Source organism: Rana temporaria, chromosome 5 (genome assembly GCF_905171775.1).
Source record: "Rana temporaria chromosome 5, aRanTem1.1, whole genome shotgun sequence".
Classification (NCBI taxonomy): Eukaryota; Metazoa; Chordata; class Amphibia; order Anura; family Ranidae; genus Rana; species Rana temporaria.
Window position 1 is genome coordinate 290,933,672 of NC_053493.1, and position 27,446 is coordinate 290,961,117.

Sequence of the window (27,446 nt, forward strand, 5' to 3'; positions counted from 1 at the left end):
TTAAAAGCAAAATGGAAGGATGAGGTAAGTGAAGGAGGACTGCACTAAGGTAAAGGAAGCCATTTAGGGAAAACATATTTTTTTCCTTTACAACCCCTTTAACTATCCTCAGTGTACAAGTATTGAATAAACTGCTGTCACCAGAGACTGCTGTGTCTGCTAAACGGCCCTGTCCTTCAGTTCAGACAGAGGGAGAATTTCTTATAGTGATTGTTTCTATAAAAATAAACATTTTATACTTGCCTGCTCTATGCAGTGGATTTGCACAGAGCAGACTGGATCCTCCTCTTTGTGGGTCCCTCTTTAGTGCTCCTGGCCCCTCCCTCCTGTTCAGTGCTCCCACAGCAAGCAGCTTGCTATGGGGGCACCTGAGCAAAGTCACAGCTCCTTGTGTTCATTCAGACACAGAGCCCCGACCCAGCCCACCCTCTCTCTCCTCCCCGATTGGCTTGCTGACTTTGATTGAAAGCAGCGGGAACCAATGGCGCCGCTGCTTTGTCTCAGCCAATTAGGAAGGAGAATATCTGATGGCTGAGACACTCGTGGACATGGCTGGACAGTGAGGGACCTCAGGAAAGTATTAGGGGGGCTGATACACAAAGAAGGCTTCTTATCTTAATGCATAAAATGTATAAAGATAAAAAAACCTTTACAACCCCTTTAACAATCAAGAACACATGCTTTAAACTATTTGGCTAAATTGATTTGATTTTTTTTTGACCAAAAAAAAAAAAAAATTCCACTTTATACCCAACAGTATTTCTTTATCGTACATCACGGGACACAGAGCGGCATTCATTACTATATGGGTTATATGGAGTACCTTCAGGTGTAGACACTGGCAATCTCAAACAGGAAATGCCCCTCCCTATATAACCCCCTCCCATAGGAGGAGTACCTCAGTTTTTCCGCCAGTGTCTTAGGTGTTAGTCATGGTTTAGCTTGCCTCCACATCCTTGGGATTAGGTGAGCTAACCGGTTCTGTCCAAAAAAGCCTCAGCGCTAAAGTGGTCAGTAACCGGACCCCAAACCCTTGGGGTATAGCCCATAATGCTTTTCTTTTTAGAGAGCTGGACCCTGGGCCCAGAACTTAGAAACCTTTGGGTGCCTAATGTTTCTGTTGCCAGAGTGCTATATGGGCCCAGGACAGTGGATCCTTCATAGGAACCCAGGGCCTGAAGGTCTAGACATCCCCACCGAGATGGGGGAAGATTGGGCCTCTTGCTTGGCAAAGTCCTGCGGCATGGAGCAGGTAAGTGAGGGGAAAACTTGCGGAACTTGGTTCTTAGCAGGTTTTTTCTGGGGGGTCACAGGGGACATGCCTAAAGTTATGCACTGCATCTGGCAAACTAGTCACATATCATAAAGATAGGATGGCTCTATATGTATTATTCCCCATAAGATGTGACCTCCCTTGTAGTGTTGGAAAAGCATTGAGTGGGGCCTGTGTTATATAAAAATATATGTGTGTGTCAGAGAGCTGTGCTTACCTGCAAGCCTCCAGGCGATGCTCCATTCAGTCTTCCTCCTCACGGCCTGCAAAGCAGGCAAAACGCTGACCTCCTCATGGCTGCAGTTTGCTGGAGCAGAGAGGTCCCTTCCTCCCAACCCCACCCCCCCCCTGTCGGGAGGGGCATTTCCTGTTTGAGATTGCTGGGGGGGAAGGGCGGGTCAGTGGCTTAAGGAAGGGGCGGCCCTTCCTTGTTTGTTCCATATAGCTCATTCAATACTTTGGAACTGAGGAGGAAAGACCAGAACGGCAAGCACGGGGCGCCGAGGACACACAGTGGCCAGAAAGAATATTGCAGTCTTCAGAAAGACTGTTTTCAAGCCTAGGAATAGGCTGTTTCTTTTCCATCTCATAGTTTTTCTTGCAATACTACTCAGGGGGACAGAATGTTTTTTCTTTCCTAGATTGAAAAAAAAAAAAAAAAAAAAAGAGAAGTGTCATCTAGGGGAGAGGAAGCATTTTTTATCCCCCAAACAGGTGTTTGGGCATTTAACTATTTATAAGTCCCAGGTACCAATAAGTAGCAGGTGTACCTCGGTATTGTACCATGGCATCAAAAAACAAGGGTACAAGAGGTGGGGATTCCCCCAGAGAGTCTGAGGTCTCGGACAATGCTATGCCGCTGCTTTCCCCACAGGGAGCCTTGGGGCCATCGGGATCTGGGGCTGAAGCTGACGCGGGTCAGTCCAACCCTAAGATGGTCACGGAGGAGGTATTACTCACCTCTTTAAAAGAGATGCAGAAAAGCATGGGTAAAATGATAGCCGCAGCTATGCGGGGCAGTAAGCGGAATAGATCTCCGTCGCCCGAGCGCGGACCCTCAGAAGAGGAGGTCCTTTCCTCAGGGGAATTGGACGACCTCTTGGACAAGGACCAAGTAGGTTCAGGGATCGAAGATCCGGATACAGAGGAGTCTGGGGCAGTCTCCCTGAGGGAGAGCTGGTGGATTCAAGGATTGTCGGACTTGGTCCATAGGGCATTCAACTTGCCAGTACCAGATCTCCAGGTATCGACGGTTTCAGCTTTGGGTTCACTGAGGGCGCCTCAAAGCAATGCTGTGTTTCCGATCCATCCTCTATTAGAGGGAGTTTTGTTCCAAGATTGGAACAAGCCAGATAAGATCTTCTTACCACCTAAGAAGTTCTCTGTCCTATATCCTATGGAAGAAAAATTTTCCAAAAGATGGGCTACTCCTGCAGTGGACGCAGCCATCTCATGTGTTAACAAATCGTTAACATGCCCTGTAGAAAACATACAGGTGTTCAAGGATCCAGTTGATAAGCGCTTGGAAGCACTACTTAAGAACTCCTTCACTACTGCAGGGGCAGTAGTACAGCCAGCTGTGGCTGCGATTGGGGTCGCTCAAGCATTATCGGATCAATTTAAGCAGATGCTTAAACTTATTCCTGCCCAGCAGGCAGAAGAATTTTCAGATGTCCCTAAGGCCATATGTTTTACGGTAGACGCAATCAAGGATTCTATCCAGCAAGCGTCACGTTTATCGTTATCCCTTATCCATATGAGAAGACTCTTATGGTTAAAAAGCTGGGAGGCTGAGCCCCCATGCAAGAAGCTCCTGGTAGGGTTCCCCTTCCATGGAGGACGACTCTTCGGAGAAGACCTAGATAAATACATTCAGACCATTTCAAACGGCAAGAGTACTCTCTTGCCAACTAAGAAGAAGGTTCAGGGGCCTGCGTTTAAACGACAGTATTCCCCTGGGCAGGGGCCCTCTAATGCCAAGCAGTATCGACGGCCTCCTGCAAAAGCAAACTTCGGCTTCAACAGCAAATCACAAGGACAGGCTGTTAGAGGCAAAAGGCAGTGGTTTCGCAAACCAGCAAAACCAGCCCCCAAGCCAACCTTATGAAGGGGCGCCCCCACCCACGAAGGTGGGGGGAAGGCTGCGACTCTTTTCAGAGATTTGGGAAGCCAGCATTCCCGACGAGTGGGTACGGTCTTCCGTGGCCACAGGCTACAAATTAGATTTCCTAAGGTTTCCTCCTCCTCATTTCCAGGAGTCGAGGATTCCAAACGATCCGCCTCGGATTCCGGCCAGCCTGGAACAGGGGCTGGGTTTCTACTCCAACCTATTCATCATCCCCAATGGAGATGTCAGGCCAATTTTGGACCTAAAGATGGTAAATGCATATCTAAAGATCCGCTCATTTCGGATGGAATCCGTGCGGTCAGCAGCTGCCACACTCCAGAAGGACGACTTCATGGCGTCCATAGACATAAAGGATGCCTACCTTCATGTTCCAATTTATCAGCCACATCAAAGATATCTACGCTTCATGGTGGCTTCGCGTCACTTCCAATTCGTGGCGCTTCCCTTCGGGTTGGCTACGGCCCCCCGGGTGTTCACGAAGGTCCTAGCTCCGATCCTAGCCAAGCTAAGGATCCAAGGGGTCACGATCCTAGCATACCTGGACGACCTCCTAGTCATAGACCACTCGTCTCCCGGCTTGGAGCGAGCAGTGGCCCTCACGGTCCAATACCTCGAGAGGTTCGGCTGGGTCCTAAATCGAGAAAAGTCAGCTTTCCAGCCCACAAGGCAGTTGGAATATCTCGGCATGAGATTAGACACAGAACAACAAGGAGTGTTCCTACCTCTGAGGAAGGTAAAAGCCATCAAGGAATTAATCCTACTGTTTCTAAGCAAGAAAGAACCGACTATTCGCCTATGTATGAGGTTACTAGGCAAGATGGTGGCCACATTCGAGGCGGTACCATACGCCCAGAGCCACACTCGCATCCTACAGGCAGCCATCTCTGTCAGCATGGAGCAGAAGGCCACAGGCCTTGGATATCCCGTTGCCGCTCTCATCAAGAGTCCGACAAAGTCTGTGTTGGTGGTTAGACCCTCAGAATCTACTGAAAGGGAAGTCTTTCAGCCCAGTGGCTTGGAAGATAGTGACCACAGACGCCAGCCTGACGGGCTGGGGAGCAATTTTGGATGGTTGCACTCGCCAAGGTACTTGGGCAAAGCCAGAGAAGCAGTTGCCCATCAACATCTTGGAGCTCAGAGCTGCTCGACTAGCCCTCAGGGCTTGGACGTCAAAATTGCAGGGGTTCCCGGTGAGAATTCAATCAGACAATGCCACGGCCGTGGCATACATAAATCACCAAGGGGGAACCAGGAGTCAAGCCGCTCAGAGAGAGGTGAGCTTGATTCTCCTATGGGCAGAGGCTCATGTGCCCTGCATATCGGCAATATTCATTCCAGGAGTGGACAACTTTCAGGCGGACTTCTTAAGCCGCCAGACTCTATGGCCGGGGGAATGGTCTCTGCATCCACAAGTCTTTCAAGCACTCTGCCAAAGATGGGGAGTGCCGGACGTGGATATCATGGCATCGAGACTCAACAAGAAACTAGACAGGTTCATATCCCGCTCAAGGGATCCGATGGCCTGCGGAACCGATGCGTTGGTTTTCCCTTGGCATCAGTTCAAACTTCTTTATGCGTTTCCCCCGCTCCAGTTACTACCCCGCCTGCTGCGCAGGATCCGGGTGGAGCACATACCAGTCATCCTGGTAGCTCCAGCATGGCCCAGAAGGGCATGGTACTCACTAATCTTAAGGATGGTAGTGGGAGACCCTTGGACTCTTCCTCTACGGCCAGACCTGCTATCGCAAGGTCCGATCCTCCACCCTGCCTTACGGCATCTAAATTTGACGGCCTGGAAGCTGAATCCCTGATTCTCAGGGGTAGAGGTCTGTCTCAGAAAGTAATCTCTACCCTAATCAGAGCCAGGAAACCGGTCTCTAGGGTGATTTATTACAGGGTCTGGAAGGCCTATGTAGGCTGGTGTGAGTCCAAGCGATGGCTTTCTCGCAAATTTACCATCGATAGAGTATTAAGTTTTCTCCAGCTAGGAGTGGATAAAGGATTGGCATTAAGCACAATCAAAGGACAGATTTCTGCTCTGTCAGTGTGGTTTCAGCGGCCGCTGGCCACCCACTCGCTGGTTAAGACCTTCCTTCAAGGGGTCTTACGTATTAGACCTCCAGTTAAATCCCCGCTTTGTCCGTGGGATTTAAATCTTGTTCTGTCAAGTTTACAGAAACAACCGTTTGAGCCGTTGGCTGATATTCCTTTGGTTCTACTGACAAGGAAGTTAGTATTTTTGGTTGCCATAGTTTCCGCAAGAAGAGTTTCGGAGCTGGCAGCCTTATCCTGTAAGGAACCATATCTTGTTTTTCATAAGGACAGGGTCGTTCTCCGCCCTCATCCTTCCTTCCTACCGAAGGTCATATCCAGTTTTCATTTGAACCAGGATTTGGTATTACCATCCTTCTTCCCTAAACCTACTTCCAGAAAGGAAGGGTTGCTGCATACCTTGGATATTGTCAGGGCCATGAAGGCCTATCTTAAAGCTACAAAGAAGATCCGGAAAACAGATGTGCTGTTCATTCTACCGGATGGGCCCAAGAAGGGGCAGGCAGCTGCAAAGTCCACCATTTCTAGGTGGATTAAGCAATTTATCACTCAGGCCTACGGCTTGAAAGGGTTGCCTCCTCCAGTATCATTAAAGGCTCATTCTACTAGAGCCATGGGCGCCTCCTGGGCAGCACACCACCAGATCTCTATGGCTCAAGTTTGCAAGGCGGCAACCTGGTCTTCTGTCCACACGTTTACAAAATTCTACAAGTTGGACGTAAGAAGGAATACTGATACTGCCTTCGGGCAGGCAGTGCTGCAGGCTGCAGTTTGAGACCCTCGGATTCCGGGGGCTCCTCTTTTTTGAGTTAAATTTAAAATTTAAAAATTATTTTTCTCAACTAAGTTGGATTTATTATGATTTGAGTATATCTCTAAATTAAATCCTTTTGTCTTGGAGATGTTCTCCCTCCCCTCATTGTAAGCATTGCTTTGGGACATCCCATATAGTAATGAATGCCGCTCTGTGTCCCGTGATGTACGATAAAGAAAAAGAGATTTTTAATACAGCTTACCTGTAAAATCTTTTTCTTGGAGTACATCACGGGACACAGAGCTCCCACCCCTCTTTTTTGAGGACCATTTTGGGAGGCATACTGCTTGCTACAAAACTGAGGTACTCCTCCTATGGGAGGGGGTTATATAGGGAGGGGCATTTCCTGTTTGAGATTGCCAGTGTCTACACCTGAAGGTACTCCATATAACCCATATAGTAATGAATGCCGCTCTGTGTCCCGTGATGTACTCCAAGAAAAAGATTTTACAGGTAAGCTGTATTAAAAATCTCTTTTTTTGCAAAAACTTCTGTCAGACAGGCATTTGGACCACTTCCGGGTTCGGATCCCCGCGGGGAATCCAGCCTGGTACGTCATCCCCCCCGCTGTCTTCTGGGAAACACTGTTCCCAGGAGAAAGCGGGGACCAGTGACGGCGCGCCGCGATCCTCACGCTTGCGCAGTAGGGAATCGGGCAGTGAAGCCGAAAGGATTCACTTCCTGATTCCCTCACCGAGGATGGCGGCGGAAGCAGCCGAGGACCGAGCGATTGCTCAGCCTCGGCTGCTGACATCGCAGGGGCACTGGACAGGTAAGTGTCCATTTTTTAAAAGTCAGCAGCTGCCTTATTTGTAGCTGCTGGCTTTTAAAAAAATAAAAATTTGTCCGAACCTCCGCTTTAATACACAGTATATTTGTATTAAAAGTATATTTCTCTTTTTAACTGGCAAATTGGAAATTTTCAGAATTACCTTTTACAGCCAGCAGGTGGAGCTCTATGCAATCCCCATGCTCTTTGAAGTCAAAGTATAACATAAGTGTATATACATACACACACGTACAGCGTATATACATATACAAATACAGAGTTTCAACATAAAGGTGGACTATAATTTTTTTGGAGTATATTTTTGTGTTACAAACTACATTTTTTCACTGACTTTTTTTTAAAGATACATACATATAGATCGATATATCTATCTATCTATAGATATTGCCCCACTATACAGATACAGTGGGGCAAAAAAGTACTTAGTCAGCAACTAATTGTACAAGTTCTCCTACTTAAAAAGATGAGAGGCGCCTGTAATCGTCATCATAGGTAAACCTCAACTATGAGAGACAAAATGTGGAAACAAATCCAGACAGACAATCACATTGTCTGATTTGGAAAGAATTAATTTGTAAATTATGGTGGGAAATAAGTATCTGGTCTCTACAAACAAGCAAGATTTCTGGCTCTCACAGACCTGTATCTAATTCTTTAAGAGGCTCCTCTGTCCTCCACTCATTACCTGTATTAATGGCACCTGTTTGAACTTGTTATCAGTATAAAAGACACCTGTCTACAACCTCAAACAGTCACACTCCAAACTCCACTAAGGTGAAGACCAAAGAGCTGTCGAAGGACACCAGAAACAAAATTGTAGATCTGCACAAGGCTGGCAAGACTGAATCTGCAATAGGCAAGCAGCTTGGTGTGAAGAAACCATCTGTGGGAGCAATAATTAGAAAATGGAAGACATACAAGACCACTGATAATCTCCCTCGATCTGGGGCTCCATGAAGATCTCACCCCGTGGGGTCAAAATGATCACAAGAACGGTGAGCAAAAATCCCAGAACCACACGGGGGAACCTAGTGAATGACCTGCAGAGAGCTGGGACCAACGTAACAAAGGCTACTATCAGTAACACACTACACCGCCAGGGACTCAGATCCTGCAGTGCCAGACGTGTCCCCCAGCTTAAGACAGTAGATGTCCGGGCCCGTCTGAGGTTTGCTAGAGAGCATTCGGATGATCCAGAAGAGGATTGGGAGAATGTCATATGGTCAGCTGAAACCAAAGTAGAACTGTTTGGTAGAATCACAACTCGTCGTGTTTGGAGAAGAGAGAATGCCGAGTTGCAACCAACACACCTTACCTACTGTGAAGCATGGGGGTGGCAACATCATGCTTTGGGGCCGTTTCTCTGCAAAGATCTGTGTACATGAAAGAATGAATGGGGCCATGTATCGTGAAATTTTGAGTGCAAACCTCCTCCCATCAGCAAGGGCATTGAAGATGAAACGTGGCTGCGTCTTTTAGCATGACATTGATCCCAAACACACCGCCCTGGTAACAACGGAGTGGCTTCGTAAGAAGCATTTCGAGGTCCTGGAGTGGCCTAGCCAGTATCCAGATCTCAAACCCATAGAAAACCTTTGGAGGGTTTTCTATGGAGCTCTAGGGGAGATCTGCATGGAGGAATGGGCCAGCATACAAGCAGCAGTGTGTGACAACCTTGTAAAGACTTACAGAAAACGTTTGAACTCGGTCATTGCCAACAAAGGATATATAACAAAGTATTGAGATGAACTTTTGATATTGACCAAATACTTATTTTCCACCATCATTTGCAAATAAATTCTTTCCAAATCAGACAATGTGATTGTCTGGATTTGTTTCCACATTTTGTCTCTCATAGTTGGAGGTATACCTATGATGACAATTACAGGCCTCTCATCTTTTTAAGTGGGAGAACTTGCACAATTGGTGGCTGACTAAATAATTTTTTTGCCCCACTGTATATCCATCTATCTAAAATCTTCACAAATTACCATTTAACAACAGAATGCACAAAACATACTATTCCCAGGGCATTATGGATTGAGCAGAAGCTGCTTTCTTTCAGACTTCCAATCTATTATTAAATCCCTTACACAGAGCTGTCTTAAGGAAGGAGGAGGCGAGGGGGGAATTACATGTCTGTGAATTTTAGTTTGAGCTACTAAAAACGCTTTGAAGAGGCATCTTGATACAGGGGCGCTAAAGAGATGGTATACAATTAGTGAAAGGAGTTAAAGGAGTGAAAGGAGTTAGAAGGGAAACATTTGCTGGCTGAATATGAAAATACAAATAACTCATACAATTACATTTCCTTTTTACTTCAGTCCTGACAATAATGAAGAAAATGTAAACAAAAAAAAAACAAAAAAAATACAAAAAAAGGTATAAAACAAAAAGTAGAACATGCCCTATTTTTTCAGCACAAAGTGTGTAAAAGGATGCAAGCACACTGCAATGCACATAAATGTGAGAATCAAAACAGTCTATGTGAAGTTTAAAAAAAATATATATAAAATATTGCAGTGTATTTCAAAACATAACAGCATCAAAATACTGTTAATGCATGTGCAATTACACGTGCTCAACGCACACATCTCTATATGAATGGATCCTAAAGCAGATAAACCACTTATCCAATTCAAATCTATATATATATAAAACTCAACGTGTGTGTGTGTGTGTGTGTGTGTGTGTGTGTATGTATGTGTATGTATGTTCCAGCATCACGTCCAAACGGCTAAAGATATTAACATGAAACTTGGCACACATGTTACTTATATGTCAGCAACAAACATAGGATAGGTGGTTTAACCCTTACCCACCCCCATTTGCCATGGTCGGGGTTTTTCTTTAAAGTCCCATTCAACTCTATGGGAAATACATGTTACTTCATAACTTCCAAACGGCTGTAGATATTTCGATAACACTTGGTCACATGTTACTTATATGTCCACTTAAACTATAGGATAGTTAATTTAACTACCCCCATTTGCCATGGTCGGGGTTTTTCTTTAAAGTCCCATTCAACTCTATGGGAAATACATGTTACTTCATAACTTCCAAACGGCTGTAGATATTTCGATAACACTTGGTCACATGTTACTTATATGTCCACTTAAACTATAGGATAGTTAATTTATCCCTTAACTACCCCCATTTGTGAGGGTCGGGGTTTTTGTTTAAAGTCCCATGCAAATCAATGGGAAATGTATGTTCCCACATAACTTCTGTACGCCTGCAGATATTTCAATAATACCTGGTACACATATTACTTATATGCCAAATAAAAATATATGACAGTTAAATTAACCCTTACCTACACCCTTATATAAAAGATGGGTATATTTATATTACTATGATTTTCCTCCCCAAAAGTTAAGATAGGAAGACCGGGCAACGCCGGGTATTCAGCTAGTATGTCCATAAAAAAGAATGGCTATTAAAATGACAGTACACATCTACTTCAGCACATAATCGGCATAGTCAAATGAAGACTGCCTTTACAACTCCTTTAAGTTGAACAGAACAGATACCAAAATATATACTTTTAGCATTTGTCCCTGTTTAGCACAAAAGAATGGGCAAAACACCAAAAAATTGTCACAAAGAATCTAATAAAAACTTCATGGGTATAGATATAGAGCAGTTCAATTACCTACACGTCTGAAACATTTCACATTTTATCATTATTGTCAGCATAAAAGTCTTTAGGATTACTATAACAGATACAATAAATGATGCATGTTTACATAAAAAAAAAAACCTTTGGGGATCTTTGGTGACCAATAATTAAAGCAAACCTGTACCCAGCAAGTTTAATAAAAAATGAAATAAAAGTGTATATATATATATATATATATATATATATATATATATATATATATATATATATATATATATACACACACACACATACATATACACACACACACACACACACACACACACACACAAAATGCGCTTTTAATGGTGAAAACACTACATTTTGCTCCACTATAAGGAACACCATCGCAGTGCTTTTATCTTAGCAAGAGGGTGGTGGGAGCGGACTGTCAAACACCACCTGCAGGGAACTTGCACACGCTTCATGAATAGGATGAATAACAATGCCTGCAAGCACTTTAAGATAAGAAAGAAAAATAAGAGGATAGAGGTTTAAAGACCCTTGGGTTCTCTTCCCTGGGACACACTTCCATTACCAACCATTGCTTTATTTAATATTAAATGCACATCTATAATAATAATAATAACAATAAATGCAGGTAAAAAAAATAAACAATAAATGTGCATTTATTTATTTTTCTTTACTCTGCAGCCTTTTATGCATTGCACCCGCGATCAGCAGATTGCAGGTGCAATGCCTTGATCCTGCAGACTCTCAGTACACTATCTGCCCATACCCCTGATATGGAAACAGTTACTGAATGGCAGGAAGGTCAATGGACTACTAGAGCACTCACTGAGACTTTCACAGTTCATTGAGAACTACAAGTTGTCAGCTACAGTGAACGACAATACTTGTAGTCAAATTCATTCACAGGAAACAGAGAATGAATGGCACAGCCGTGTTGCTGGAGCGACAGCATGCACAGGGGGATCCCCTGATCAGTGTCACAAAGCAGGGGAGTGCTGGCGGTGGGAGGTTGCTGCACAGGAGCATGTTACACCTTAAATATGGGTCTAACATACATACAGTGAGAAAAAAAGTATTTGATCACCTGCTGATTTTGTAAGTCTGCCCACTAAAAAAAGAAATGATCAGTCTATACCTTTTAATGGTAGGTTTATTTTAACAGTATGAGACAAAACAACAAAAATATCCAGAAAAACGCATTTCAAAAAAAGTTATAAATTGATTTGCATTTTGATGCGAGAAATAAGTATTTGATACCCCTTCAATCAGCAAGATTTCTGGCTCCCAGGCGTCTTGTATACAGGCAACAAGCTAAGATAAGGGCCCTTTCACACGGGGCGGATCAGTAATGATCCGCCTCCGTGTGTCTGTAAGCTCAGCAGGAATCGCTCCGTAGATCCCCACTGAGCCGTCGGATGACAGGGCGGTCCCCGCACACTGTGCAGGGACTGCCCTGTCTTATCTCCGCTCTCCCCTATGGGGGGATCGGATGAACACGGGCCGTGTGTCTGTGTTCATCCGATCCGCAGACGGGAAAAAAAAATAGGACATTCTTCCGTCTGCAAAATCAGATCTTTGTGGAGGTGGGCGATTACGGGTGTCAGCGGATGTTTATCCGCTGACACCCGCAATCACATAGGGACCAATGTATGTCCCTTTTTCATCCGCAAACGGATGGATGAAAAAGCGGACATACGGTCCGCACGTCTGAAAGGGCCCTTAGGAGCACCCGCTTAAAGGGAGTCAGCTGTCCACAGAAGCAATCAATCAGATTCCAATCTCTCCACCATGGCCAGGACCAAAAAGCTGTCCAAGGATGACAGGGACAAGATTGTAGACCTACACAAGGCTGAAATGGGCTACATAGCCAAGCAGCTTGGTGAGAGGGCGACAACAGTTGGTGCCATTATAGGGTTGTCCTGAAAACTATACTAGTATCGGCACAGATACCGAGCATTTGCACGAGTACTTGTACTCGCACAAATGCTCCCGATGCCTAAGCCGATACCTGGGAGAGGCGGCGCAACCAGAAGTCAGCGGGCGGAGCGCGAGTACTCAAGCATTGGAACTAGGCAAGCTGGCAGGGAAGCAGGGCACAGACGATTTATCCATTGGGATCAGTGACTGTAGCTATCACATTCGGTAACGGAAGTGACGTTCCATGTTACCGTCAGCAGTTGAACATCCCGACGCCCATCTTGGCACACCCTGCACTCGGCCGCAGTAATCCGGCAGCGGACATCTGGTTACACCCAGCCCATATAGTTCGGGCTGGGTGTAACAAGATGTCCGTGCTGCTTTTATGCAGCCCAGTGCCATCTATTAGTGCCCATCAGTCAGATCAGTGCCAGCCATCAGTGCTGAATATCAGTGGTGCCCTCAGGGTAAGTGTTGGAGGGCTGCTGCACACAGAAGGCTTTTTATCCTAATGCATGAAGTTAAAAAACCTTCTGCCTTTACAACCCCTTTAAAGTCCCTGGTATGGATCTTGGTTATTCGTGCCCCTCCAGTTTTGACTGTGGTATCTCCTGTGCCCCCCTATATATTGTTCGAAGAGTTGCCACTGCCAATTAATGATCTGCATATGATATATAAACAACTGTAAGACAGAGAAGTTGTTTAACAGAACATTCACAAATTATCAGCTACATCTCAGATACTGCCAAAGGTAATCAGCATCTGAACTGTAAGGCTGCAGATGGTGGGTATACAATTTCCATCATAAACAAATGTAATGTTCTGCGCATTATGAGGTAAAATGTTTACCATAACAATCTGCTTTCCTTTCTTAAGGCAGCAATAAATCAGGTACCTGGGCTGTTGTCCCTGGCAGTCATTTGCATGAGAAGTGCCATCTGTTTGCGTTCAGATAACGGGTAACCGAAGAGGATGTTAACTGGAGTAGATTTCTTGTTTCCAGACTCTTTCTTTACTTTCTTTTTTTCTGGACCTTCTTTCTCTGTAATTGCAAAAAGTACAAAAGTACAAAAGTGCATGTAAAAAGGCTCGGCTAGAACAAGATCTGTACACTTATATATGCAGTCTGATTGAATTTATACATAAACATATAAAAACACTGTAAATTCTTTTTTTTTTTGAGCGAAAACACCTGTCAATTGCAAACAGTGAAACTAAAGCAAGGTTAAAAAAAAAAACGCCAATTAAAAAACACCACCACCACATGATAAAAGCAAAGTATTGTCACAGTAGAGTTTAGAGGGTGTCTTCCACAGTCACACGCAGAGCTCTAATCTTAAATGAATGTGTAGCATCAGCTGATTTTTGTTGCTATGGAAACCTCTGTCTGCAGTTCTCTCCTTGGGTAATGGTCATCTTGTACTAGTTTCATTTAAAATGCTCTTCTGTCGAGTGAGAATGCAAGCTGGCAAGTGCTGCCCAGCCCCCCACAAGTAAAACAGCAGGGGCTTCGCTTGACAGAGAAACAGAGTTCCACATCTGATGTCTAAATGCTGTTCTTGCGAGTATTTTTTTGGCTGGGGTATGCCCATTTAATTCAACCATGCCCCAATGCAAATCCCCGCAGTAAACAGCATACCTGACCATCAATACACCACACCACATATCTGAAAAAAGTCACGTAGACATGTTGTGGTGCATTGTCAGGTATGTTTTTTGATGTGTGGACACTCATGGAAATTTTACATCTACCTCTAACAACCAGAACTTTGATATTAAACATTTCATTACCTGCAACAGTACCCATGTGGTCTATGCTCTAAAATGTCCTTGCGGTTTATTATATATAGGACGTACCAAAAAGGATGCCAACGGTTAGGATAGCCAAGCATATCCACAATATCAAGATCGAATTTAAAGATCACAATGTGTCCTTACATTTTAAGCTAAAACACAATCAAGATCCATCTGGTTTGGAATTCTGGGGGGGTAGAACTCCTCGAGACACACTGAAGGGGTTCTCACCTTGTTCGTGAATTGTCTAATCGCGAAACCCAGTGGATTTTTTTAACCAATGTTTTATTTCCCAGAGGTCTGAATATAGAACTAGACATTAATGGTTTCATTAGTGATACTTAACAGAATTTGTCATATCCTGATTTTATCGATATCATTTTTAACATTTACGGTAATTATCTTTTGAACCACCCCGAGATTTATGATTATAATTATATGATTGGGGGGATGACGTGGTGCACGTGAGGCACGCACGCCGAGGGAGGAGCAGCCCGCGCCCGCGCCACGGATCGGACCTGACCTGCCCTGCTCACGGGGGATGGACGAAGCCGGAAGATCCGAGGACGTATCAGCGGTGGCAGCCACGACGCAGAGTGGGAGTCTGCTGAGCTGCTAGACCGCTGACCGTCCGAACTGCTCTCCCCCGCTGCCCAGCTGAGACCCCCCCCCTCTCCTGTCCCCTCGGTTCCCTCGAGGGTTACGCCGGAACGCCAGAACGAGCGGTGCAGGGAGGAGGGAGCAGGAGCTGCAAATCGAGGTGGGCGCTCCTGGTCCTTGGCCCCCCTGCTGACCCCAACGCCCCTCCCGGCACTCAGGTAATACCTTTCCTTTAGCATTCAATGCATCGCAGATGTAGCCTGAAAATGCCAGTAAACTGAGTAAGAGGTCAACATTGAAACGGAGGGATCGGTAAGATCGGCAGTATATGTACAGCATATCACCCTTTTTTTTTTTTTTTTGGTTCCTCATACCAGAATGCTATATGTGACTGTAAGAATATAGAATAAGCCTCAAATTACTCAAGTATTAAGTCGATAACTGCAGGAACTAAGTTACAACCTTTCTCTACAATGAATTTCTCTGTCATATTAATGGCCAGCTGACTACAGGGAATTTGGCTACAATTTTAGACGGTCCTGCACAGTGAGGGGTGGTATTGCCAGGTGTAATATTCCTCGGGATCTGTTGACTGACCCCCCCTAAAGTCTCTTATGCGCAGTCTAAATCAGCGAGGCATTTATTCCTAGAGTCGCATGTCCTGTTTTTCCCTGAGAAATCACAGCGGGATAGGGTCAGACCTTTCAAGGTTGGACGCCACGAGGATTACCTCACCTACCCTAGGTCACCTCATATAGACCCCTTACCTGGCCTGAGGGGTGACGGAGTCGGATGGATTGATGGCGGGGTAAGAGAAGCGGTTAGAGGAGAGAGCGGCGATATTGGGGCCGTCCCTGCTGGCGCAAACCTTGAAAGACACGTAAACATACGCACCTACCCACGTACATACAAATCACTACCGACTCATTTCCAACTATTGTAAACAGCCACCGAAGCCCCCCTTAGTTCCTCTAACCCGGGCGGACACCCGGGTGACCTCCAACGTCAAAAGGGGCATTGCTGACCTCCCAGAGCCAAGGTCAAGGGGCAACGGAACTAAGTCCGCTAAGCTATTCTCAGCAGAGTGCTTTCTCCTGATGGGGATACAAAACCCAAGAGTGAGAAGATAGTATAAATATCCCCAAGGGGTGGCACTCTTTTATTAGTGGGTTCTCCGGTGACTGGGTTTCAGAGCTCCCTTGGTACCCCCCGGGGGCCATACTTAGAAGGCTCAGACCGATAGCATTATGAAAACAGTGTGTGGGTGAACTTCCCCCTTTACTTACTACCGGTTACATAGATGCCCCCTGGACCCCCTAGAACCCTAGTGTAAAACCTGTTGAAGGGGAAATCTACACCCCTAAGACCCGCTCTCCCTCCCTAAAAAGCAAACCCATCATCAACAACAAAAAAAAAAAAAAAAGGGGAGGGGTAGTGACTACCCGCTGCTCAAACTGGGGAAGCGTATTAGAGGGTTTAAAAAACACAACATGAATAGATCCACAAGGGGGGCCGCCCCGAAAATCCCTAAAGATAATCCCCCCACTAGTACAATCAGACATTACATGACGCCCGATGGGAGCTCCAAAAACCCAGGTCTGTCAAAAAAAGCGGAAAAAAAACCGGGACAACTAAGAAGGGAGCAGGGGGGGCGGTCACCCCAATTGCAGACACATCAATAGAATGTGAGTATGAAATCAGTCAAACGGATGACCCCAGACCGGACACTCATATCCCTACAAAGGGGGAATTAGATGGGATGCTAAAGAGACTGGAAAATGTGATAAGAGAAGAGATTACCTCGTTGAGAAAGGACTTATTCCATATGTTGGAACGGGTAGAGGAAGTGGAAAAAATAATGGAAAAGCAGGATCTAGAATTAAATGATCTAAAAAAACAACATCAGACTATGAAACAAAACCAGAGGTGGTTGCAATACCGCTTAGAGGACCAGGAGAACCGGGATAGAAGACAGAATCTAAGAATACGAAACATCAAAGAGGAGAAAGGCGAAGATTTGAGAAAAATTCTCAATGACCCGTTTCTCCCCCTTCTAGATAATGGTATGGAGGGCCCCCTCAAAATTGAACGGGTACACCGCGTAGGAAAGATTAGGGAGGGAGGAGGCAAATGGTACAGGGATATCATCGTGAGGTTCAGATATTTCGAAGATAAAGATGAGATCTGGACAAAACTGAGAAGAAAGCCCCCTTTATGCTACGACGGAACTGAAATCCAGATTTTTACTGACCTAGCTTGGGAGACCCTGGCCAGAAGAAGGACCCTGAAACCCCTTTTGGAACAGATGCGCCTGCTCAATATAAATTATCAATGGGGGTTCCCGGCATGCCTGGTAGGCCGCAAAGAGGGGGTCTCTGCTAAGCTGATATTCCCTGAGGACTTGGAAGGGTTTTGTTGCAAATTAAATATGCCTGTGCTGGAGATTCCCGGCTGGGCTGAATAGTTGTATGGCATTAATGGGTCCTTCTAGCAGCTTAAGAGAAGTTAGACTTGGGGCATCTGGGGGGGTTGGGAGGGGGAAGGGGGGGGGGACTGGAAAGGGGAGCAAGGAGGCAGATCCGCAACTCCACCCATAGAAGATCAACCCCCAGAAGACTACCCTGGGGGGAACATGGGAGGGCGGGGTGTCGGGAGGCCCACCTCATTTAGGAGAACCGACGAGTAGGGGAGACCGAGGATCTCTACGGTTCTGAGGCGATGCTCAAGCCTAGGTGGGGGGGGGGGGGGGGGGGGGGAAGGGGTGAGGGAAGGGAGGGAAAAGGAAATCTGGCTCTCAGGGGATCTCCCAGAAAGATGGAGGAGGTGTCACGGGAATAGGATATGGCAGAAGTAAAATTTTTATCCTACAATGTGAAGGGATTAAACTCAGCCGTTAAAAGATTGAAGATCTTAGCAGAGATTGAACAATATAGGGCGGACATAGTGTATATTCAGGAAACTCACTTGACCTTAGACTCAAACATCAAGTTATACTCCCCAAGATACCCAATCTGGTTCTATGGAGACGCCATCTCTAAACGGTCAAGGGGAGTAGCAATTGGGTTCACAAGAGAGCTTGGTTTTATTTTGGAGGCAAGGATGACAGACCCCGAAGGGAGATTCTTGTTTCTAAAAGGAAAACTAGATAACACGGTCTATACGCTTGCAAACATTTATGCCCCAAACATACACTCAACCCAATATCTAGGAAAAATCCTGGGGAAGTTGAAAAATTTCTCAGAAGGTTATATAGTTTTGATGGGAGACTTGAATTTTGCTATGAATCCGAAGGAAGATAGTACGTTCCGGGGGAGGGAGACAATTAATGCCTACCTACAAAAAATAAAGCATAAGATTCACGATAGTCAATTAGTAGATGCTTGGAGGATCTTCCATCCTAATGTACAAAATTATACATTTTTCTCTCCCCCCCACGGAACGTACTCCAGAATTGACTACATCTTGGTTGATCATAGGTTGCTGGATTCTATCATAGAGACGGACATTGGAATTATGACCGTCTCAGACCACGCCCCAATAACTATGAAAATTAAATCATCTATACAAAAGAGCCAACGGTCTGAGTGGCGACTAGACGACAACTTGATTCGGGACGAAGGCGGGGCAAGTAGGGTAGAAGCCGAACTCAAACAATTTTTTCTCTTTAATGATACAGAGGGAGTCTCTAGTGCCACCCTTTGGGAGACACACAAAGCATATATAAGAGGAATCCTGATTGCTGAGGCTGTAAAAAAAAAAAAAGAGAGAAAATGTAAAACTAATGCTTTGAGAAAAGATATAGAGACCTTAGAACGGAAACATAAAGCTCAGGGCTCCAAAGAGATTTACCATAACCTAATTTTAAAGAGAGATGCACTCAAGGAGATTATGGAGCAAGAAGCCAGGAACAAACTTAACTGTATTGCGAGAGAGAGGTATATCTGGGGTAATAAACCCAGTAAGCTCCTAGCTAAAATGGCCCAAAAAAAGAAAACCAGAAATTACATTGAAAAAATTAAAAGGAAAGATGGGAATTTTGCTTATTCAACCAGAGAAATCGCGGATACATTTAAAAATTATTACGAGGAATTATATACAATAAAACACCCAGCCTGGCAGGCAGGGGAAAGAGATGCTAAGACCCGAGATTTCTTGGATAAAGCAGGATTACCCAGAATAGAGGAGATAGAAAGTCTCAATATGGACCGTCCTATAACGGAAGAAGAAATAAAAAACTCGTTGAAAAACACGTTGGGCGGGAAGAGTCCCGGCCAGGACGGTTTTTCCGTCATGTACTATAAAAGATTTAGCGACATCCTAATACCGAGGATGTGCAAATATTTCAACGGGCTTGGGTCCGAATTCGAAACTAGCAAGGAAGCAATAGCCGCCACGGTCGCCATAATTTTGAAAGAGGGGAAGGATCGTTCAATTTGCTCGGGATACAGACCTATCTCCCTGCTGAACACTGACATTAAGCTTTTTGCTAAAATTCTTGCGGAACGCCTGAAAGGGGTTATGCACCTGTTAGTGCACCCTGATCAGGTAGGTTTTGTCCCCAATAGAGAGGGCAAAGACAACAGCCTAAGAGCAATCCTCCTGCTCCAGACCATAAGGCAGAATGCGCCCCCAGGTCTATTCCTGTCGGTTGATGCTGAAAAAGCGTTCGACAGGGTAGACTGGGGGCTCATGATGAAGACCCTTACCACCATGGGGATAGGGAATAGGATGGCCCGCTGGATCAAAACACTCTACCACCACCCCACCGCAAAAATTAAAATTAACGGCATGTTATCGGAGTCTTTCGAGATGAAAAATGGGACAAGACAGGGGTGCCCCCTGTCCCCCCTCCTTTTCATTCTATCCTTAGAACCTTTATTGGCTACTATTCGAAAAGACCCAGATATCAAGGGGGTCAGAGTAGAACAGGAGGAACACAAATTGTCGGCCTTCGCTGACGACGTGTTATTTTACGTAACCAACCCGGTAAAATCCATCCCAAAGCTCTCCAAAGTATTGCAACAATATGGCGCTATTTCAAACTTCAAAATCAATGTAACTAAATCAGAAATCTTGAACATCAACCTAAACAAAAGGGAGGTAGGTCTGGTCAAGGGAATCTGCGCGTTCCCCTGGACTAAAGAACTAAAGTATCTAGGTATTAAACTGGCCAACACGGTGCAGAAGATGTACAAAATAAATTTTGTACCTCTATTAAATGAGATTAAAAATGAACTAAAAAAAAACGGTAAACAAACCCATATCATGGATTGGGCGCATCAATATGCTGAAGATGGTAATAGTCCCAAAAATACTATACAAATTTCTATTAATCCCAATCGCTCTCCCTCAGCAATTTCTTAGAATTCTGAATTCCCTCCTATTAAATTATGTTTGGAAAAATAAAAAGCATAGAATATCCCTCTCTATCCTTAAACAAAGAAAGCCACTCGGCGGCTTGGCAGTCCCGGACATTAAAAGCTACCATAAGGCGGCGGTTCTGTCTCGCGCTGTAGAATGGGCCCGGGGTAGGCCTGACAAAAGATGGGTACAAATTGAACAAGCCCAAATAAGCAAACACTTGAATAATATTATTTGGATCCCTGCACACTATAGAGCACTTGATCACAAAGTACACGATATAACACGATATACTTTACGAATGTGGGACAGGACGCAGTCACAATTAGACGGGAAATTTAACTCCCCTCTAATGAATTTGAAAGAAAATCCCTATTTTGCACCAGGGGAATACAAAATCGGGGGAAAATGGATTAGGGGTGACACTGTACACTTGGGCGATATAGTAAAAGAAGGAGAGATAATGTCCTATGACGATTTGAAATCCAGAACGGATTACTGGAATCTCGATAGGTGGCATTATTCACAGCTGCACCACTTTGCACGGCACCTCCACCACCCATTACGGACGAAGGAGGAGTTAACTCCACTTGAGAAGATATGTATAAAAAAAAATTCAAAGGGCACTATCACTAAATTATACAGTATACTGGTTAAGATAGGATCACGGGGAGAAGCACCCTTTCTGGAAAAATGGGAAAGGGAGCTTGGAATTCCTAGAGGGACAAACACTTTCCAGAGGATCATGCAATTAACCCATTCATCAGCAATAGACATACGAACCGCCGAAGCAAATTATAAGTGTATATCTGGGTGGTATATCACCCCGGATAAAGTAAATAAATATAAAGTAGAACAGACAGCAGAGTGTTGGCGGGGCTGCCGAGAAAGAGGTACGATGGCCCATCTATGGTGGCTATGCCCGAAAATTCAAACTTATTGGGAGGCAATATTAAGTCAAATAAAGACCATCACTGGTGACGAACTAAAGAAGGACCCCTGGGTAGTGCTCTTTCATTGCAGCCAAGGGGGGGTGAGAAACTATAAGCAGTCCTTACTCCCCCACTTGTTAAATGCAGCCAAGAGACTCATACCTAAAAAGTGGCAGGAGACTGAAAGTCCTCAGGTCTGGAATTGGATAGACGCAGTAGAGGAAACATTTAGGTTAGAAGAGTTAAAGGAAAGCCTCTCAGAGACACACAGGGAGTTTGGGGAGAAATGGGAAAAATGGAAGGAATATAAAAAAACATGGAGCTATGCGGAGAAGGTTAGGGGGCACTAGAGTTAGCGTATAACCAAGCAGAATTAAATAACACCCATCACTCCGATAGCCATCGCCAGGTCCTGCTCGTGTGGTTTTTACCTCTTTCCAAAAACCTAAAACTATATTCTCTTAGGTAAAGAGAGTGAGATCCCCGGGAGCCATGATGGGAGCCATGAGGGGAGTGGGGAGGGGGGCGGGGATAAAAATTGTAACTGGTCACTGGCGCACCCTAGCGGGAAAGCGACACTTATAATTTGCTTTCTAGCGCACATGTCCACTGTTCAAAAAAAAAATGCCCAGAGAATATATACCACACATGATGCAACCCACAAACAGAGACGTAAGAAGCATCAAATCATGAGCTGGTCTCTTGAACTTGGTACTAGCTGAGGTGGTAAAAAAAAAAAAAAAAAAAAAAAAAAAAAAATTATATGATTGGGTTATGGGTATTTTAATACAACCCACAGTATATTGATTGTTGATCTTTGCTGATCGTTATTATATTCACATATGAATTATCAGCCGATTTACATAGCTTGATCCACCTTTTAGATAGATGTTCTTATTATATTTTATCTATATCTTTCTTTTTTTTACATATTTGGTTCTATCATATGACGCGGGGTGTATTATTTTATCATGATTTTATTTTTCTACTGTGATCAATATGCGTAGCATGTTATCATCATCTAATGAGTTCTCATTGTGATTAATGTGTTTTATCATAAGGATGAGATATACAAGCGCCTTTAATATGACAAATTATATTTGATATATGGTATGTCATTATTTTTACTCTGTTATTTATGAGAAATATCAGATGAATGACAGATTTGACATACTGCTTGAACTGCCCTCTAGTGGGTGAATCGGCGTTTGCATCATTGCCGAGTGTTGTTTCCGGTCTCTCTAACTCTGGCACACATGTCCTGTATAATCTATTCCTGGTGTCTGCATGAATTGCATTTACTGGGGAGTGGGCGTGTGTGATGTGTTGGAGTATTACCTCGGATTCGTTGTAAGTCCGGGGCGGTACACTTATCCATAGATAAAAGCCAGTGCTGACGTTTTGAGACCACGCCCTCAGACGAAGTCCGGAAGTGACGAAACGCGTTAGGGTCGTGGTCTCGACGTCGAACCGGAAGTGATATTTGCGCTCCACAGAGCGTTGAGATACCCGGAAGTGACAAACGGAGCTGATTTGTACCTCACAGACAGCTGCTAAACCGGTATGTTCGCTTCTAGTTTGATGAGCATTAAGCACTCGCACTTTATCAATGCTTTATTAAATTTGCACAGAGTACGTATATATTGTAAGGGGGGCTGCATTTGGGTATTAAAGTTTTTAAACAATATCATACTATGTGGATTATTTAATATCATTTGCATGAGCCCATTGGATCCTTATTTTATGCGTCCTGTATGGTGGTGAAAGGTGATTGGAAAGAGAAGGAAGATCTGGCTTGGACTTAAGGCAATATACGCTTATCCTTGTGGTAAGTGCACCCCCGAGAGGGGCTTCCTGTGGTCACGAGGTGCTTCATGGGTTAATGGTGGACTCTGAAGATTTTTCATCGCTTGCACTTATGAACTGCACTTTTGGGCACCTCTTATTGCTTTCCTTTATAAGTTTCATCACATAAAGAAGCTTGTTCATTTGAGTTTGAACAAGAGTGCCGCTACAATATTTATTGGACATTGTTTTTTTTTTTTTTTTACACACACACACACAAACTATATATATATATATATATATATATATATATATATATATATATCTCACAAAAAAGTGATTACATTGGTCACATTTTTGTAAATATTTTATTACATCTTTTCATGTGACAACACTGAAGAGATGGCACTTTGCTACAATGTAAAGTAGTGAGTGTACAGCTTGTATAACAGTGTCAATTTGCTGTCCCCTCAAAATAACTAAACACACAGCCACAAGCCATTAGGCTGCATTCACACCTGAGAGTTTTCAGCTCACAAGACGCCCGAAAAAACGCCCAATAAAAATCCTATTAATTTCAAATGGCACCTGTTCATATCTGAGCGTTCTGTCACCTGAAGCAAAATGCCAGAAAACACCTTAAAGGGGTTGTAAAGACAAAAACATTTTCCTCTTAAAATTAAAGTCTGACAGTAGCTGATAAAGTAAAAAGTAATGTTTTGCATTATAACTAGTTTGATACCTGTTGAAATCGAGCTGTTTTATTCACCTCCGTCACTCCTGAATCATTATTCTCACTGACTTCCTGGTTTGCGGTGCGCATTCATTCTTGCTACATCACGGCCTAATGGGAACTACAGTTCCCATTAGGCTTAGCCTCCATGCATGTGAGGGATAAGAGAGCATCTTCACGCAGGGCTGTAGTCATAGGGAGGGGGTGAGCACATTCTGCTTTCCACCATGCAAAACAGCTCAGATGCTGGTGGAAAGCAAGAAGAGGAGAGACAGGAAATGGCATTTTCAAACCTGGATTACTGTATTTTGGAGGTCAAAAGGAAAAACGAGGTAAGTGATTAAATGCTCTAGCTTACAGCAATCAATTGATCTAATAAAAAATTAACCTTTAGTGTTCCTTTAAGCTCAAAAAAAGAACATGAGCTTCTTTGAGGCAGATTACAGGCATTTTTCTGCTTTTTACATTGGTGACTTGTACAAAATCGCGGTGAAACGCTCAGGTGTTAATGCAGCCTAAATGTCTAAACCGCTGGCAACAAAAGTGAAAATGTCCAAATTGGGCCCAAACACTTTTCTTAATTTATGTTAAAAAATAAGTAATTTTTCTTCTACACCAACTGGACCTGTGTTCTGCCCTAACCCGCCATTCACAGTGCTGCCACTCCACACACCCGGCATCAGAAAACACTTGCACCCGGCTGCGCCCCCCAATGCTTGCTAACAGGGCTGACTACAGCCCAGGCACCAGGCCACATTTAGTAGTCGCAATTGCGACATGGGATTTGTCGAGCCCTGCAGTATGGAATATATGTTCATATGAATAAAGCACAGCAGCAAAAAGTAAACAAAATTCCAATAATGCCAGCAAACACCTAATAACACCAAAAACGTATTTAAAAAATAAAAAAGTGCAGCGGAATGCACATTTCCCAAACTGGATGGAATCCCCCACCTGTTGGCTGCAGCCCCACAGGCCTAGTGATGCTATGCACGTGTCAAGGTTTCAAAACAGACCAGGTCAATTCAATATGTAAACAATATGTATTCTGGGGGCGTGGCCTGGCAGGCAATGGAGTGAGACGTGCGGAGACAGAGCTCCTCTTGCAATAGATCCTGACAAACAGATTGCACGCATATTCTGGGTCTTCAAACAGCGCTGACACCGGCTGGAAGGTCCGGGGAGCAGAGAGAGAATGTCGCCGTCAAAGAAACCATCCTCAGCGGTCGACAAGCTGGCAAAATTCCGGCATGAAGGAGGCGAGGACCAGGCCAAAGATGGCGCCGGCGAGGAACGTGGGGAGGACCGCCAGGCCGCAGACACGGCGAAGGTGCTGGAAGCGATCGCAGCGCTGCAGGGCACCTTAACAACAAAGATCGACGAGGTCAAAATAGATATATCTCTAATGAGACAGGACCTAGCCACAGTGAGAGACAGGGTCACAGAAGCAGAGACCCGGATAGGAGCAGCAGAGGACATTCTGCACCCCTTACAGCAGGAAACGGAGGAACTAAAGCGCCAAATGTACCAGCTCCATGCACATCAGGACGAAATGGAGAACAGACTCCGCCGCTGTAATCTGCGATTCATTGGTTTACCAGAGAGAGCAGAGGGCAGAGAACCAGCCGACTACCTAGAAAACCTCCTCATCACAACTTATGGAAGAGAAGCGTTCTCAGTGATGTTTGCGGTGGAAAGGGCGCATAGGATACCAGCTAAGCCCCCACCTGAAGGAGCACCCCCCCGCACGTTTATCGCAAAGTTTCTAAACTTCAGGGACAGAGACACCATTATGCGGTTATCCAGAGAGAAGGGGAATATTAAGCTGGGAAATGGCCACGTGGCGGTTTTTCCGGACTTTTCCAGTGAAGTTCAGAAGAAAAGGGCGCAATTTCAGGAAGTGAAACGCAGACTCCGGGTGCTGCACATCAGATACTCCATGCTGTTTCCTGCCCGTCTGAGAGTGGAGGAAGATGGAAAAGCACAGTTTTTTGACACACCTGCTGCGGCCGTGGCATGGATGGATCGGAAGGGAAGGCAGGAATGGTCCTGTAAATGAGCGATCGTGAGTACACTTGAGATGGGGTGGAGGGGGAGGAATGGACACATACTGCCACAGGAGGGGGCCCCAAAGTCATGGATAATAGCGGGACAAGACAGTGTAACTGTGCAGACACCCCTGGGGCACGAGACACCTAGCTCGCTTTCCAGCCCCCCCTCTCCCATATGGTTTGTTTCTACCATGCAGTATCTGTACAGTCAGATTGATCTGAAGGTGGCCCCCCACTTTGCCTCCCCCCCGGGCCCGGGGGGGAAGACCGAGTCCCCCATATTTCTACACCTTTAGACACAGGCTTGGATAGGGACAAGAGCCGCAAGCCGGATGCCCAGACGCATATAATGGCCGTTGGAAAGAGACTGAGACAATGTGAAGCCTGATGCACCGAATCCTCTAGTGCAAGAGGAGCCCAGGCCTAATGTTTGCCTGGGATCACTGATCTCACACGTGTTAGATCCACACCTGGATCAGTGGACAATCGTCCCCAAGGAAAAGTATGATGTAACGTCCTTACACACAGAAGCAAGTAATGTGCCTCCAGCTGGAGTTCAAAGCTGGATGTTTTTTGAGACAGTTTGGTTTATTTTGTTCGGGGATCAAATGCCCGCACCAGGTTTGGGGGGTGCTGGGCTGGGAGGGGGGAAGGTTGCCTACGGGCGGAGCCACCGTTGTGGCCCACAAAGGGTAAAGTTGGGTTCTATGTATTGTGGAGATGTGCAAGGTGGGAAGCAGGGGTACTGGAGGAGGATGGATATGCTTGGGAGTCAAAGGCAGATGCAATTGGTCAGTGAACTGTGGGGTAGACCGAGACGGTTTAGAAATGTATATGAGATGCAGACATGACAACAATTAAATTTCTGACATGGAACGTCAGAGGGGTGAGAGACAAAATTAAAAGAACGGCTGTTCTCGCATATCTGAAAGCACAGAAAGCTAACGTAATAGCCCTAACCGAGACGCATGTTACAGGCCATCTGCAGGCGGCATTGAAGCGTCCATGGATTGGCTGGGCATACCACAGCACACATACCAGTTTTTCCAGAGGTGTGTCATTGCTGGTGACTAAGGCCGCCCCATTTGAGCTTGTAACACTGCAGTCTGATCAGCAGGGGAGGTATCTGTTTATGAATGTATTAATTGGGGGAATCCCTATGGTGTTGATAATATGCTATATCCCCCCTCCATACAGCTCTGAGGTCGTAATAGAAGGCTTGGAATTTATGGCCAGACACCAGAATATCCCGGCTGTGTGGATGGGGGATTTTAATATGACCATGGATCCATACATGGATCGCCCTAGGGGTGTAGAGGGGAGAGTGGGAGTTGTTAGACAGACCAGACTAAGTAGACTTTTTCAGGAATTCGCGTTAGTAGACGTTTGGAGACAGAGAAACCCGGAAGTTCGGGCGTATACATGCCACTCGGCGAGCTATGCAACCATGTCCCGTATAGACTATGTACTTATGTCAAAACCCTTGATGCCGAGAGTGACAGGGGCAGGCTTTGCTCCTCGTGCCCTCTCGGACCACTCCCCGTGCTGGGTACAGATGTCCCTGCTGGGGGTGGCACCCGAG

The 27,446-nt window shown here is 45.0% G+C and overlaps 1 protein-coding gene across 2 annotated transcripts in view; it reads right to left on the reverse strand.

Moving 5' to 3' along the window:
- Positions 1 to 27,446, reverse strand: part of ANKRD12 (ankyrin repeat domain 12) — a 174,443-nt gene that overhangs the window by 43,638 nt on the left and 103,359 nt on the right. For both annotated transcript variants that reach the window (XM_040353967.1, XM_040353966.1), the window contains exon 5: positions 13,504 to 13,650. In XM_040353967.1, the coding sequence (XP_040209901.1) occupies positions 13,504 to 13,650 (147 nt within the window). The remainder of the gene's footprint in view (positions 1 to 13,503; positions 13,651 to 27,446) is intronic.